Source organism: Carcharhinus amblyrhynchos, chromosome 7, assembly GCF_965287045.1.
Source record: "Carcharhinus amblyrhynchos chromosome 7, sCarAmb.v2.hapA, whole genome shotgun sequence".
NCBI lineage: Eukaryota > Metazoa > Chordata > Chondrichthyes > Carcharhiniformes > Carcharhinidae > Carcharhinus > Carcharhinus amblyrhynchos.
Window position 1 is genome coordinate 39,731,265 of NC_137330.1, and position 15,898 is coordinate 39,747,162.

At 40.1% G+C, this 15,898-nt stretch overlaps 1 protein-coding gene across 1 annotated transcript in view; it reads right to left on the reverse strand.

Annotated features, from left to right (window-relative positions):
• nbas (NBAS subunit of NRZ tethering complex) overlaps window positions 1-15,898 on the reverse strand; it is a 240,443-nt gene that overhangs the window by 139,994 nt on the left and 84,551 nt on the right. Inside the window, exons 27-30 of the mRNA XM_080192176.1 lie at window positions 15,450-15,512; window positions 4,227-4,349; window positions 3,271-3,373; window positions 488-717 (exon numbers count right to left, since the gene is read on the reverse strand). Coding sequence (XP_080048302.1) covers window positions 488-717; window positions 3,271-3,373; window positions 4,227-4,349; window positions 15,450-15,512 — 519 coding nt within the window. The remainder of the gene's footprint in view (window positions 1-487; window positions 718-3,270; window positions 3,374-4,226; window positions 4,350-15,449; window positions 15,513-15,898) is intronic.

Here is a 15,898-nt window from a genome sequence, read left to right on the forward strand (position 1 = left end):
TTTCATACAGGACTTTCACTGGTAAAAAACTCGTAATTATGTCTGAAAATTATTTTAGAGAGGAGCACTTTAACGCAAGTTTGGTTAAAATTAGTATGCAATTTGATAGTGGTGTTTTGAATTATTATTGTCTGCAAGCAGCCTTTATACGTGGTAACTCACTTAGACAAAAAGTTTGGACCCAATGCACTTATTACACAAGATTGCATATTGCGCATGATCTTCTATAGACAAGGTACAATCTTCCATGCAATAACCTACCTGGAAGTCTTGTATGACTGATAGGTCATATTCATAATTTTTGGACTGATACAGATTGAAGTTCAATGCTCTTGCATTACCAGCGTAAACACTTCTGATATTACCATCAGCAGCTCTCATGATGCTGCCACAGCGGTAGTCTTAATATATAAAGACTGGTTTTAATAACCGTGACATAAAAAAAAAACATATATCTATATAGATGTAAAATTAACTAATAGATTACCTGGCCAAATCCATGCAATTATCAGTCAGTGTGGCTGATGAGTCAAAATACTCTCTGGCAGCAGCAAGAACCAATTTGATGCTTTTCTCATAGCTGACTTTGGGTTGTATCTTGCTTCTGGAAGCAGCACTAATGGGTGGGTTAACAGATACACTGCTACATTGCATCATTTGTCCAGCCAAGCGGATATTCTCCATGCGGCTAGAACATAGTAGGCTCTCGGTGAATATCTAAAAATTGAAATAACTGGTTACAGTTAAGGCTTTAGTTGCAAGAGGGAAAGATTCAGAACTTTATTTCGAGACAACATATACTAAGAGCCACAAGGGCTGCTTTAGATAAGGTTTTCAGTTAGGCTAACTCTAATATTGTTAAAAAGTAATGTGGGTGCAATGTAAAGAAACTAGTATTAAGGTTAATATCCTTTGGTTCCTAATGGCATACATGATCAGTCTTCCATTTGTTTCTGACTGTGCAAAGGTTGTTTATTAAAAGTGTGTGCATGTCAATAACACTATTGGAAATTGCACTTATAGATAGTGCTGAGAATCTCACATTTAGTTGACTTATTAAGTAAAGTGAAATCCCCCAGGTGACAGGCAGGTCAAAACTTAGTCCCCACTTCACACAACTGAAAGTGGCAAATTCAGTGCAATGATTCTTTGACAACTGCTTTCAGAAATATTACAGTCAGCTCAATAATTTAGACATATAATATCCTGAAAGAGAAATATTTTCAGCCAAATTGGCGAACAACACCAGTAACAACTTTGAGAAGCAAGCCTGCATTTAAACTCCGCCAACAGAACTGCACATGGCGGAGGGAGTGAATGTTTGAAATGGGGGTTGGGGTGCTGACCAAATGGGCTGCTTTGTTCTGAATGGTGTTGAGCTCTTCAAGCATTGTTGGAGCTGCACTCATCTAGGCAAATGCAGAGCATTCTATCACATTCCTGTCTTGTGACTGCAGGTGCTGGAAAAGCTTTGGGAATCAATCATCATAGAATATCCAGCTTCGGTTCTCCTCTTGTGGCCATTTCATTTGTGTGACTGGTCCAGTTAAATTTCTGGTCAGTAGCATCCCCTGGTTGTTGATGGCATCACCAGGAGATTTTTAATGACAATTCAGCAGTTTCATTACTGATACCAGCTTTTTAATTCTGGATTTAATTAACAGAATTAAGTTACCGTGCTGCTGAGTGGAGTTTGGACTCATGCTTCCGAATTATTTGTCTTGGCTTCAGGACAATTTGTCCAGTAACATAACTACTTTGCAACAGTTTATTGTCCACATATTGAATCTATTTTTTAAACTTTCCTCTATTTATTCATTACTGGCTAGCTAGTTTAGTTCTTAGCAGAATTTATTTCTCCTGCACTCAAATGATCATCTTTTTAAATGAAGGCTGTTTTAGCTCCCTGAATGTATTCCCCTGCTTATCTTCCCTCATTCCATTTTAATTTCTTTAAAATTAACTTTTTTATGATCTACTAATTTGATCTTTGTTTTCCTCATGCCTTACTCAATTATTTTAAGCCTTTTCTTTTCCATTATAAATGGAACATCCTTTCCAGTTGAATGCTTACAAGGAAATCAAAGTATTATTATAGTCAATGTATTTGAAATGTAATTGCTACACTGTCAAATTAAATGTTTTGCGTAGGTACCAAAAAATTAATGCCAACACTATGTGACACTGTGTACCTCAAAAGTGCCTTCTTATTAAAATAACATGATTAAATCAAATTACGCTCTGGACATATGGAAATGTTTATTTTTTAAAGTAAGTTGTCATTCTTCAGTTGAGGACATACAGTTGGCTAAAGGCTCATTTGTTTACTGATCTTCAGTTTGACTATGTTCATTCTTTGAATGGAAACAATTTTCATATACATATTTAAAACCACACAAATTAAAGAATGTTTTCTGAGGAATTTTAATTCTGATCATTTTGTCCAGCCAAGAACCTACATAAGACCACACAACTGAGTTTCTTTTAAAACAAAAACGCTGCAGTGAAAAAGGCTAATTAGAATGAAGCATACATAAAAATAAACAAACAAAAACATGACTTCTAGGATAGAGATCACCATATGGGAAGATAGGTGGGGAACAAGAATGAGGAATATAATGTCAATAAAGTTTGAGATATCCCTTTATTTGGCCAGCCAATTATTTTAATGCAATTCAGTTGGGATGCAAAATGAATAGATTGCTACCTGAACAGATAACATAAAAGAATCTTGCACCAAACAGTTGCCATATAGCCCATATGGTCCTTCTTAAAATCTCATTGACTGAAAAGCAATGTTCTGTTACCACATTACTTCTTCTGTATAAGGCAACAACATATCTTAAATTGGTGCAGAGAAAACAAACAATCACAAAACAAAAGACAAGTTTGATTGTTCAAAAGGCAAACAGAAACGTAATCACATTTGGAAAAATGGTGAAAATATACAGAAGTTTGCAAATAAAATTAACATCTATGTACAAAGAAATAAATCCCATGATAAAATCTCTAAAGTGGGATCGTATGACAGGGTAATTCAATGGAATGGGATGTTATCTGATTTCCAATTCTTATTCCAAAATACATTTAAAATCAGGTATAAAAGAAGTGGAAGATAATGGTTTTAAAGTGCAAATACCAATTCAGTTTTACATCAATCTGTGATAAGGTTTTACAACTGAACCTCTCTTGATCTGTAGAATACTTCTGAATATGTTCTAATCATTTACAGATTTGTCTGAGTAAGCATCTACAATTGGAGTACCTTACCTCATAGCAGATATTGGAGTCCAGGCACTTGTATACGGAACGTTGCATTTCCAACAAATCTTGCAGCAAGCCTCGCCACTCACTCTCACTTACAGGTGGGTTCCTGTGTTCACAAGATCACAATAACCATTATTCAGAACTTCAAAAGGACAGATACTTTGGTGGAGTGGGCAGGTAGGTAGTAGATAATATTCAATGTGGAGAACTGTGAGGTGATACATTTTGGTAGGAAGAACATGGAGAGACAATATAAAATAAAGGATTTAAGTTTTGAACATCGAATCATAGAATCCCAACACTGCAGGAGACCATTCGACCCATCGAGCCTGCACTGACAACAATCCACTCAGGTCTTTTCCCATAACTGCACTTATTTACCCTGCTAACTCCCCAACACTAAGGGGCAATTTGCATGATCGATCAACCTAACTCGTACATCTTTGGACTATGGGAGGAAACCGGGGCACCCAGGAAACACACAGACATGGGGAGAATGTACATAGACAGCCACCCAAAGCTGGAATTGAACCCAGGTCCCAGACACTGTGAGGCAACAGTGCTAACCACTGCGCCACCCCACTGAACTCACATTTGAAACTCAACTTCTTAAAATAAAAAGTTATACTTCCAAGATACAAATTTTAACATTAAGCAAATATAACACCCGCAAGAAGGAAAGCGACCACTGGTTGGTCAATTTTGTGTTTCATGGTTTTAATCCCTTTGAGGATTTGCTTAGTCCCATCTGTTGTCCCCATCATTCAACTGCTTTATTCCAGAGTACAGACATCTCAATTAAAGAGAAAATGAGAATTATCAGTACATTCTAGTTCAGTGTCACCACCATATTGGTTTCTAACACAGTAGGTTATTTGGCAAGGATAAAAGGCAGTTAAATGCACGTTGAAACACATCTCTAATTTACATTATTTAAAAGCAATTTGACATGTGCTTACTTGCGCCCAACATGTCTGGTTAACCGCACCATAAGTAGATGAGCCTCCTCTGGACTTGACTGCGTTTTCTGTACATATGAGATTGGTTTTTGCAGACAGTGCTTTTCCAAAATTTCTGCCACACTAAAGAAAATAATTAGAAGTGATCAGTTAAAGCAACAACTCAGAACTTGATTCCTGTGGCACAGCAGAGATAAATGAGCAAGTGGGATGACAAGCTTAAAAGGGGAAATGTGAGCAGCAGGCAAGGATGAAGCTCAGTGAAAAGAGAAGCTAAAAGAGTTGCAGTCAAGATGAAATGAGGGGTTCTTGCAGTTGGAACTTGGGAACCAAGATGGGCCAGAGTAAAGTGAATTACAGACAGTTGAGGTGAATCACAGGCGAGCTGGATAGCATAGAACAATATGGCTATATTATACATTTCTTTGGAATTGATTTGTTAACATTTATCTATGTAATCATGTTAATGGTTACCACTGACTTGTCACTACTGTTGCAAGGATTTTACAACCAAGTGCTTTCCAATTATACATCATTAACAACGTGTACACATTTTAAAAACTAATATAGCAGACTGCATTTGTAACCACTGTTCAAAAATTGTATGCAGATTTGAAGAATGTAGAGCAAATGAACGTATCAGGGTAAAATACTCTCGTTTAAAATAGTGAATGTTATTAGTGGGGGAAATAACATCTTACTGCACAGACGGACAAACATGAGCTGCAAATACTTATAGAAAGCAGTCAAAAAATAAATTCCTATTTGTGATAAAGATCGTCTTATGTTGGTAATTCACGCACTAAAAATGTGAGTTCACATTAAAGTTCCCTTTATAAATAATAATCAAAGCCGACAGTAGCAAAAACATACACTGGTCCAAACAATACATTAAAAGTTTAATTATTAACTTCTGTACACACTAAATAATTAATCTGGAGAAAATATCTCAGTCACTCACCATTGTATTCACAATAAAAGTTTTTACAATTATAATTATTTTGATATGACTGAGCTTAAAATTTTTAATGTTAAAAAGGCATATCCAAGAATGGACAGTGTTATGAAGAGAAAAAAGTCAATTAAGTGCTGACAGTTATCATAAAGGAGTCAATCAATGGGCAAGCTCCAGCCAGATTAGAAACAAACAGCATACATCTACATAGTGAAAGAAATGGATTCGGGCAAAGATATGGAGTAAAGTTAGAGCCATGATTTCACCGAATTGAGGAAAGGCTCAAAGGATTAAACGGTTGATTCTTGTTCCAAAGAAAAAGCTAAATGCAGGGTGTAGGAACATAGAAACATAGAAAATAACAGCAGGAGATACCATTCGAGCCTGCTCCAGCAATCAATACGATCATAGCTCAACAGCATGCTCCCACCCTCTCCCCAAGCCCATAGGTGCGATCCTGTTATTAGGATAGAGATGATTTGGCAGGTAGTGTAAGCAAGCTGCAGATGACAGTCAAGTCTAAGGATTATGGCGAATGGCTGCTGAAATGCTTTAAGAATCTTGTTGGTTTCTTGATGGCTATTTTCTTAATTCAGGGGGGTAGATGACAGGAGAAAGGTCTTATTTCAACTTCCAAAGGATGAAGATGTTACTCGAAATGTGTGATAAGTGATTAAATAAACTTAACATTAATGGCAAACAGATGGAAATTGTTTACAAACTTATATACTTGGAAAGTACGTGCCCAGCAAACGTACAAGAGGAATTAAATGAAATGATGCAGTGTTCCTGCTGGAACTATTTTTGACAAACTCTATTTCACTAACACAAAATATAAGGTTAGATGGCTATTAATCAATAAGTAAAATTTCCTTTCAAGGGAAGCAGTCATAAAATATTAGCACTGCAGCCTGCAACATATGAATTTCAAATTTTGCCTCATATCCATTATATTTGTGTACCATCAGAACATGAATCAATCCCACAAATAATACAAATTAAGACATTTCCTAAGCTTCAACACAAAAAAAGATAGTAACATCCAGAGAGGCATTTCAAACTGAATGTTTGAAATATCTATGTATGGACAAAACTACTCCTGTTTCCCTCTGGCACTTCTGACATCAGCCACAGCAGTTTTAATTAGCCTGCCCTGCTCCATCTTCTACCCCATCAATTGTGGGCTGTTGGGTTACTCCAATAGCAATTCATTCAGATGCCTACTCCTTCCCAGCACTGTAGATTCTGTCCAACATACCACTCTCCTTTCTACAATCTACACTTCTGCACCACCTCCTGCCCTGCCCCATCCCTCTCCCCCACTCCAAATCCCTCCACTGTCCCAATAACATCTATTTCAGCATTTCTGCCCTTCCACTTCTGGCCCCCAGCTCTGTTCTTCCCCACAACTGTTCTCCTTGCTACAGTCATACCCACTGTTTGCCTACCATGCTCACACTTCATGCTCCCACTCAATTTTTGTTAAAGACAAACTTAAAATAGTATGACACAAGCAAACAATCAATCCAAATATTTATTGTACACCTTAATATGTGCACGCATCTCAAATGAATGATGGTGAAGGGCTGACCTCAACAGAAGCAACCATGTGGCGTTTAAATGAACTCACACACATTAATATCAAATGCAGAGACTGGCACAGCTATTCACTGTGACATAAAGCAATGTCTCAGAGACTTAATGTGTTCCAGAAGTCATCATGTATTATGGGTGTGTTTCTATGCTTAAAGAACATCTTTTCATCTGTAAAACATTTTGCAAAATAATTTATCAATTATCTCTGGCTCAACAATCAATGGCTCAATCACCTGCAAAGCATAGGTTTTTGATAGGAAGTTTATCATCTTCCAAAAAGGCCAAGCAGAGGCTAGGAAATACTCAAGATCTTCAAGAGCTAACTGTTTTAGATTGACTTGTATCTGAATTCCATTGTGCTAATTTTATCAGAAAATATATTTTATGCAGCAATGTTTCATTCTGTATCACTGCAGATTACAGTTCGACAAAATGTTACATGCATTGCTCATGACATATACTTCCTTCTTATGTCATATATTTGAGTGTTGCTTTTACATCAACAGCTATAATAACCAAATTCTATGTCAATACTTATTAGGGAGTATTATGCCGAGGTGATATTTATATTATAATGGAAAGGATGAAAGGAAAGGAAACTCTAAAAGAGAATTATATTCTGTTAAAACCACGGTACATTATACAGAAGTCACTAAAAATGAAGATTGATGACAGAATTATTCTTTCCTCAGAAAGAAACAAGGGACAACTCTGACTTTATAAACTGGAAATCAACATTGTCCAGTGCAGTGCAGTGAGCACAAACTCAGCATTTTAACTGAAAGTTGCATCAGTTCTGTAGCGTGCAATGGACCCTATAAAAACGAAATGTTTTTTTACTTTAATAATGAGATCAATTTATGCTAATAACTATGATCTGCACTTGAGTTAGCTAAATGGGAAATCAAAACAAAAAATGCCAGTAAAGTTTATCAGGTCTAGTAGAATCTGCAGAAAGAGAAATAGAGTTAATAATTCACATTGATGACTGGAGCAGCACAGTGGCAATCACTTTTTCTCATAGCACAGTAAGAAGTCTCACAACATCAGGTTAAAGTCCAACATGTTTATTTGGTAGCACTAGCTTTCAGAGCCTCAAGTTCGTTCTTCAGGTGAACTCCTAGTGCCAGGGACCCGTGTTCGATTCCGAGCTTGGGTCACCAGCTGCGCACATTCTCCCTGTCTCTCTGTTTCCTCCCACAGTCCAAAAGATGTGCCGGTTAAGTGCATTGTCTATGCCAAACCTCCCTCAGTGTATCTGAACAGGTGCCTGAGTGGAGCGACTAGGGCATTTTCACAGTAACTTCATTTCATTGTTAATATAAGCCTATTTGCGACTGATAAACTTTAAATCACCATCAAAACTGGATACAGTTACAAATGCATCATATCTTAAACGAATAGAAAGGCAAGGGAATAGGGAGGAGACTAGTGTGCTTGGTACGTGGACAATCGTGAGGATGGTTGGGGGGTGTTTAGTCAGAGGTTCGGTTGAAAATGCCTGCCATTTCAAGACACAGCATATGGACCCTGATCTGTGACCAACCTCCTATAACCTTTCCTACTACAGTTGAATTTTTTGACTCTAACTCAGATTTAGATCTCGAGACCTTAGTGAGAGTGCCAGAGAGCAAGGGAGTCCCCCATTATAAAGTCAAACTTTCCACGCAATTCCCACAAAGATCAGTCAGTCAGGACTTCCACCGGGTTCCGTCTCATGTTGGATTCTATGTTTCATGCCCAATGATCAGGAAACTGAAAGATTTGGGTTGATAACATAAGGCAAATGATGGGTTTCGATCCGCATTCTCCAATAGGATTTTGATACTCACCAAACTTGCAGTGCTAAGGTCACCACATTCACAGTGGTACAAAATGTATACAATATTAATAAAACAAATGTGCAATCTTTTAAAAAATATCAACAATCAAGACAGATACTCTCTGCCAGAAACAGGGAATAACTTCAAAGGAATTTTGCAATCAACAGTTTCACAAAGCAAGCCTGTTTAATATACTCTCACAAGGTGGTGATAATCTGTTGATTTATTTATTTTGTTTCTGATAGCATGGTCCAGTTTATTTGAAACGGAAAAACAAATTTCTTCAACAATACTGTCCCTAATTTATCAAAATTGAGAAATTAAGAGAATTGGGGAGGTGTAAAGAATTGAGAAATCTCTACGTATTAATTTCTGCACTCTGATCCTTTCTTTGCTTATGCTGTCATTTGCCATTTCAGGACATAGCTTCTGGACCATGACCATGGCAGATTCCAATCATCACTAACAGCCATGCAGCACTGTCCATTCATTGTTCACAGATCTACATTATTTTGTGAAAACTATTGACTATCATCTAAATGAAACCCAACTCTTCGGTTTGCACCCCACGTTACTAGATTCTCCGAAAGGATTTTGAGAGCAATTGGACTGCTGCCCTCTAGAAGGCCAGCCCTATTTTCACAGTGCTTCACAGAGCAGTTCCATTGATCTAAATGAGTAGTTAGTTAAGAGACGTGCAGAGAGAACAAGAACAGAGAGATAACAAATGACAGACTATTAAACATTGTTTCAACAAGCAAGAGGCTCTTCAGCTTCCAGGAAACTGGAAACCCCACAACTGAACTGTATTATGACAGGCATTGTCATGGTCTGACTGATATGCGACTTCTGTTTAACAGTAAAATGGTTGATTTTTCCTTCCTCAAATAGGGATAGACGATAAACGGCAGTCTAGCAAGTCATATGCATAATCACACACGGTTGAAACTTTAAAACAATTCATTACTGTTGAGCTCTAAAAATGAAGAGTATCAATTCGCTGGATGACTATGGCCGATTTGCCTCATCTGGCAGCATTTTCAACAACACGAGACCAGTGGAACTATAAATGACAATAAACTTACTACCAGCATCTGCTGCACAATAAAAGTCAGAAGTTGATGAACTCAACGTTCAATCCGGAAAGTTGTAAAATGCTTTCCCAAAAATGAGGTACTGTTCTACAAGCTTGAACTGAGGTTCATCGGAACAGACGCGAAGCTGAGGAAAGAGAATTCAAAGTGGTAGTGGGGTGGAGAATTGACATCTTATAACTAGAAGTTCAGGGTTACACTTGCGGACTGAACTGAAGTGTTCAGCAGTTTCACATTCTGTGTCTGCTCTCCCCAATCTAGAAAACTGCATTGTGAGCAGTCAATACTGTGAACTAAATTGCAAAAAGTCAAGCAAATTGTTTCACTTGGAGGAATGTGTTTGGGTTACTGGACGGTGCGAAGGTGCAGATGTTGTATCTCCTGCACTTGTATGGAATGGTAAGTGGGAATTAAGGGTTACGGAGGAGCAGACCTGGATGTTGCAGATGGAATGGTCCCTTTTGAATAGTAAGAAAGATGTGGAGGAATAGATCCGTTTGTTGGAGGCATCACACTGCACACGTTTAGTTACCAATCCCATAGAACCTGATAACCCTTTAAAAGGTAATTAAATTTCCACTGACTAACTGGAAGGACCAGACAACAAGATTTTAAGCTTTAAGACTTGTAATGTAACAAACAAACGGTAATATTGTCTAAATGCTATTTAGTAGGCAACTTATACTCTAAACCACAGGAAAGATACCCTAATTAGCTTTTAAAATGACTTAAAATTCCATATTACAGTTGTTTAGACTGTCTTTTAGGTGAACACTTCATTTTCCAGGAATTATGCCAAAGTGGTTCTTAGCTTCCAAGCGCTTTCTTCCTTTTCCAAACAAACAACTTTTAATCGTCAAGCTGACTTTCGGAGTTAGAGTTACCCTGGTGATTCCTCCCGCTATCCAAAGCTAACAAAGCTTCTGGCTTCATTCAAATCCTCAAGAATTTGGTCTCTTCAATCAGAGTGTGAGCTCCCAGTCATATTTTGCATACTGAACAAAGAAACTCGCTGCCTCTATCTCATGGCTCTTTATGCAGACATATCTGTCTGACGTTCAGGGATATCATAAGAAAAACGCTGTAAACTAATAAAATAATAGCTTGCTCTGGGTTATTTCCATCCCAAAGCCTATCTCCATGGCAGAATGAATCATCTGGGCCTTGTATACAGATAGAAATCCTAATTAATTTTTCTTTCGACCCTCCCAAATACATTTTATCTTGAAATTATATAGACAATTTAAACGACAACCATTTGCAAAACCTAACTTTCCTAATGTCTATCGGGAGACATGAAAACCCAGATGCCCTTGCCGTTGAAAATAGGTGCAAACATCTGGTGTGATAGAATACTTGCTTGGATGGATGAAGCTCCAACAACACTCGAGAACTTTGACACCATCCAGGACAAAGCAGCCCACTTGATTGGCTCCACATCCACAAACACCCACTCATAAGAAACATATAAGAAACATAAGAAATAGGAGCAGGAGTAGGCCATCTAGCCCTTCGAGCCTGCCCCGCCATTCAATAAGATCATGGCTGATCTGAAGTGGCTCAGTTCCACTTTCCCGCCTTCTCCCCATAACCCTTAATCCCCTTGCCTATCAAAAACCTATCTACCCGCGTCTTAAATATATTTAGCGAGGCAGCCTCCACCACTTCAACGGGCAGAGAATTCCAGAGATTCACCACCCTTTGAGTGAAGAAGTTCCTCCTCAACTCTGTTCTAAACTGCTCCCCCACCCCCCCTTATTTTGAGGCTGCACCCTCTAGTCCTACTGGCCTTTCTGAGTGGGAAGAGCCTCTCCACCTCTATCCTATCCATCCCATTCATCATCTTGTACGTCTCAATGAGATCTCCCCTCATCCTTCTAAACTCTAACAAGTACAAGCCTAGTTTATTCAGCCTCTCCTCATAGCTCAACCCCCTCAACTCCAGTATCAGCCTAGTGAACCTCCTCTGCACTCCCTCCAAGGCCAAAATATCCTTGCGTATGTGCGGCGACCAAAACTGCACACAGGACTCCAGCTGCGGCCTCACCAGTGCCCTGGACAGTTGCAGCAAGACCTCCCTACTTTTATATTCAATCCCCCTCGCTATGAAGGCCAGCATTCCATTCGCCTTCCTGACCACCTGCAGGCTGGGTTTTTGCGACTCACACACAAGGACCCCGAGGTCCCTCTGCACCGTAGCATGCTGCAGCTTTTCGCCATGTAAGTAGTAGTCCTTCCTACCAAAGTGGACAATCTCACACTTGCCAACATTAAATTCCATTTGCCAGTTCCTTGCCCATTCGCCCAGCCTATCTAGATCCCTCTGCAGACTTTCCACACCCTCCGCACAATTTGCCGTTCCACCAATCTTGGTGTCATCAGCAAATTTCGACACCTTACACTCGGTTCCCTCCTCCAGATCATCTATATAAATGGTAAATAGCTGAGGCCCCAGCACCGATCCCTGGGGCACTCCGCTAGTCACCAACCGCCAATCCGAATAGCACCCATTGACACCCACTCTCTGCCTCCTATTAGACAGCCAATCCCCTATCCACGCTGACAACCTACCCCCAACTCCATGCCCCCTAACCTTCTGTAACAACCTCTTGTGCGGCACCTTATCAAAAGCCTTCTGAAAATCAAGAAACACCACATCCACCGGTTCTCCTCTATCCACCACACTAGACACATCCTCGTAGAATTCCAATAAATTCGTCAGACACGACTTCCCCTTAACGAAACTGTGCTGCGTCTGCTCTATCAAACAATTCTCCTCAAGATGCCTCGCTATTTTCTCCTTGATTACGGATTCAAGCATTTTACCTACAACAGACGTTAAACTAACCGGCCTATAATTCCCTGCCTTTTGCCTGCTACCCTTTTTAAACAACGGTGTAACATTAGCCGTTTTCCAATCTTCCGGCACTTCCCTGGAATCCAGCGAGGATTCCCACTCCCACCACCACAAACGCTTAGTTGCAGCAGTGTGTACTACCTACAAATTGCACTGCAGAAATTCACCAAAGGTCTTTAGACAGCACCTTCTAAACCCATGATTATTTCCATCTAGAAGAATAAAGGCAGCAGACACCATCTCCTGCAAGCCCCCCTCCAAGCCATTCACCACCCTGACTTGGAAATGTATTGCTGTTCCTTCACAGTTGCTGGGTCAAAATCCTGGAATTCTCTCCTTAATGGCATTGTGGGTTAACCCACAGCACATGAGCTGCAGCATTTCAAGGCAGCAGCTCACCACCTTTTTCTCAAGGGCAACAAGGGATGAGCAATAAATGCTGGCCAATCAGCAACGATTGATCAGCAACGGCTACGTCGAGGGCATCCTGAAACCCATTGTACAAAGAACCCCCAGCTTTTGTCGCGACACTACGGACTTCCTACTGAAACTCAGCACACACGGAGCAGTTGAACCAGGGACACTCCTCGTCACAATGGATGTCTCAGCACTCTACACCAACATCCCCCACAACGATGGCATTGCTGCGACTGCCTCAGTACTCAATGCTGACAACTGCCAGTTTCCAGATGCAATTTTACAACTCATCCGCTTTATCCTGGACCACAATGTCTTCACCTTCAACAACCAGTTTTTCATCCAGACACATGGAACAGCCATGGGGACCAAATTTGCACCTCAATATGCCAACATCTTCATGCACAGGTTCGAACAAGACTTCTTCACTGCACAGAATCTTCAACCGATGCTGTACACTAGATACATCGATGACATTTTCTTCCTTTGGCCTCATGGTGAACAATCACTGAAACAACTATATGATGATATCAACAAATTCCACCCCACCATCAGACTCACCATGGACTATTCCCCAGAATCAGTTGCATTCTTGGACACACGCATCTCCATTAAGGACGGTCACCTCAGCACCTCACTGTACCGCAAGCCCACAGACAATCTCACAATGCTCCACTTCTCCAGCTTCCACCCTAAACATATTAAAGAAGCCATTCCCTATGGACAAGCCCTCCGTATACACAGGGTTTGCTCAGATGAGGAGGATCGTGACAGACACCTCCAGACCCTGAAAGATGCCCTCATAAGAACAGGATATGGTGCTCGACTCATAGATCGGCAGTTCCGATGCGCCACAGCGAAAAACCGCACCGATCTCCTCAGAAGGCAAACACAGGACACAGTGGACAGAGTACCCTTCGTCGTCCAGTACTTCCCCGGAGCGGAGAAGCTACGACATCTTCTCCGGAGTCTTCAACATATCATTGATGAAGACGAACATCTCGCCAGGGCTATCCCCACACCCCCACTTCTTGCTTTCAGACAACCACACAACCTCAAACAGACCATTGTTCGCAGCAAACTACCCAGCCTTCAGGAGAACAGTGACCACAATACCACACAACCCTGCCACAGCAACCTCTGCAAGACATGCCGGATCATCGACATGGATACCATCATCACACGTGAAAATACCGTCCACCAGGTACATGGTAAATACTCTTGCAACTCGGCCAACATTGTCTACCTGATACGTTGCAAGAAAGGATGTCCCGAAGCATGGTACATTGGGGAGACCATGCAGACGCTACGACAACGGATGAATGAACATCGCTCGACAGTCACCAGGCAAGACTGTTCCCTTCCTGTTGGCGAACACTTCAGTGGTCACGGGCATTCAGCCTCTGACCTTTGGGTAAGCATTCTCCAAGGCGGCCTTCACGACACACGACAGCGCAGAGTCGCTGAACAGAGACTAATAGCCAAGTTCCGCACACATGAGGACGGTCTCAACAGGGATCTTGGGTTCATGTCACACTATCTGTAACCCCCGTGACTTGCCTGGATTTGCAAAACCTCACTCACTATACTGTCTGGAGACAATACACATCTCTTTAAACTGTGATCAGTGCTCCTTCCACTCACATTATCAGCCACTTCAGATCTTGAACAGCAGGTTAGGTGTAAGGATTCGCATTCTAATCAGTAATCTCTAAACTGTCTGTGCTTTATATGCTCTGTCTGAGGCCAGAACTCTCCATTCACCTGACGAAGGGGGAACCCCGAAAGCTTGTGAGTATATTATCAAATAAATAGGTTGGACTAAAACCTGGTGTTGTCAGACTTTTTACTGCAATCAGCAACGCCCAGGTCACACAAATGAATAAAAAAAATTCTTCTCAACAAATCAATCTGGGTCCCACCACTGTCCCCATTGCAACCAAGCTATCTAGGCTCATTGTCAGGTAGTATGCAGAGCATGGCCCTCCCTTCACTATTTGACTTTACCTACATTAAATAGTTGGGCCTGAGACATAGCAAACTTATAAATTTTATATTTGTTTCAGTTTGCAACATAGTGGAATGGAGTGGATGGTCTCATTGCCTGGATTTACCATTATTTTGTTCTTCCCCATCTTTAAAGAAACTGAGGTGTTCGTCTTCTGCTAGGACTCCGCAAACAAGAAAAATTCACGGACTTGATTCCAGCTTCTAATGATGTTTGTCCTTCCCAGATGGCTATTATCACATACTTCTTTCTTAAGCTCAGTATCGTACTACAATGCTCAAACTGGAGGATGAAGGTAGATGGGAATAGTGAAAAAAATACACAGAAAGAGAAAATTCTATTGCTATACTTTGAAACAGGAAAGAAAATGCAAAGATAAGTCATTCTGCAACATATCGCTGACGATACACCAAATCGTGAACAAATTTTTTTTGTAAAAGAGGAAGTACAATTCAGCACAGGTTAAATCCTACCTTAGATGTTGTTCCAACAAGTCAACCTGATCGTGTAATGTTTTTGTCACTTTGGTCTCGTGGCTGTAATAAAAAAATCTTGTATTTAATTTGCTACAAGTCAAGCGATAGTATCACTACACAGGGCTTTATTTTGTACAAAACTGTTGAACAATTACCTAACATAAGCATCAATGTTTCTTTACACCTCCTCACAACTCAAAGGTTTAACTAATGTACACTAAGAGGAAGGCAGGGGATCTTTGGGCTGCCAAAACAAACCTACTTTTGCTGATAAAACCAATTTTAAAAGATTAAAAGTAATTCAAAATATCCTTAACATTCTGGGCTTTCATTAGCATGCAATATATATTAACCTTTTGACAAATCTTTGCTCAGATACGTTCGGATTAAGTGAAAGATTTATATAAAAATATGACTGCAACAAAATATATTTAGCACTCATGAGG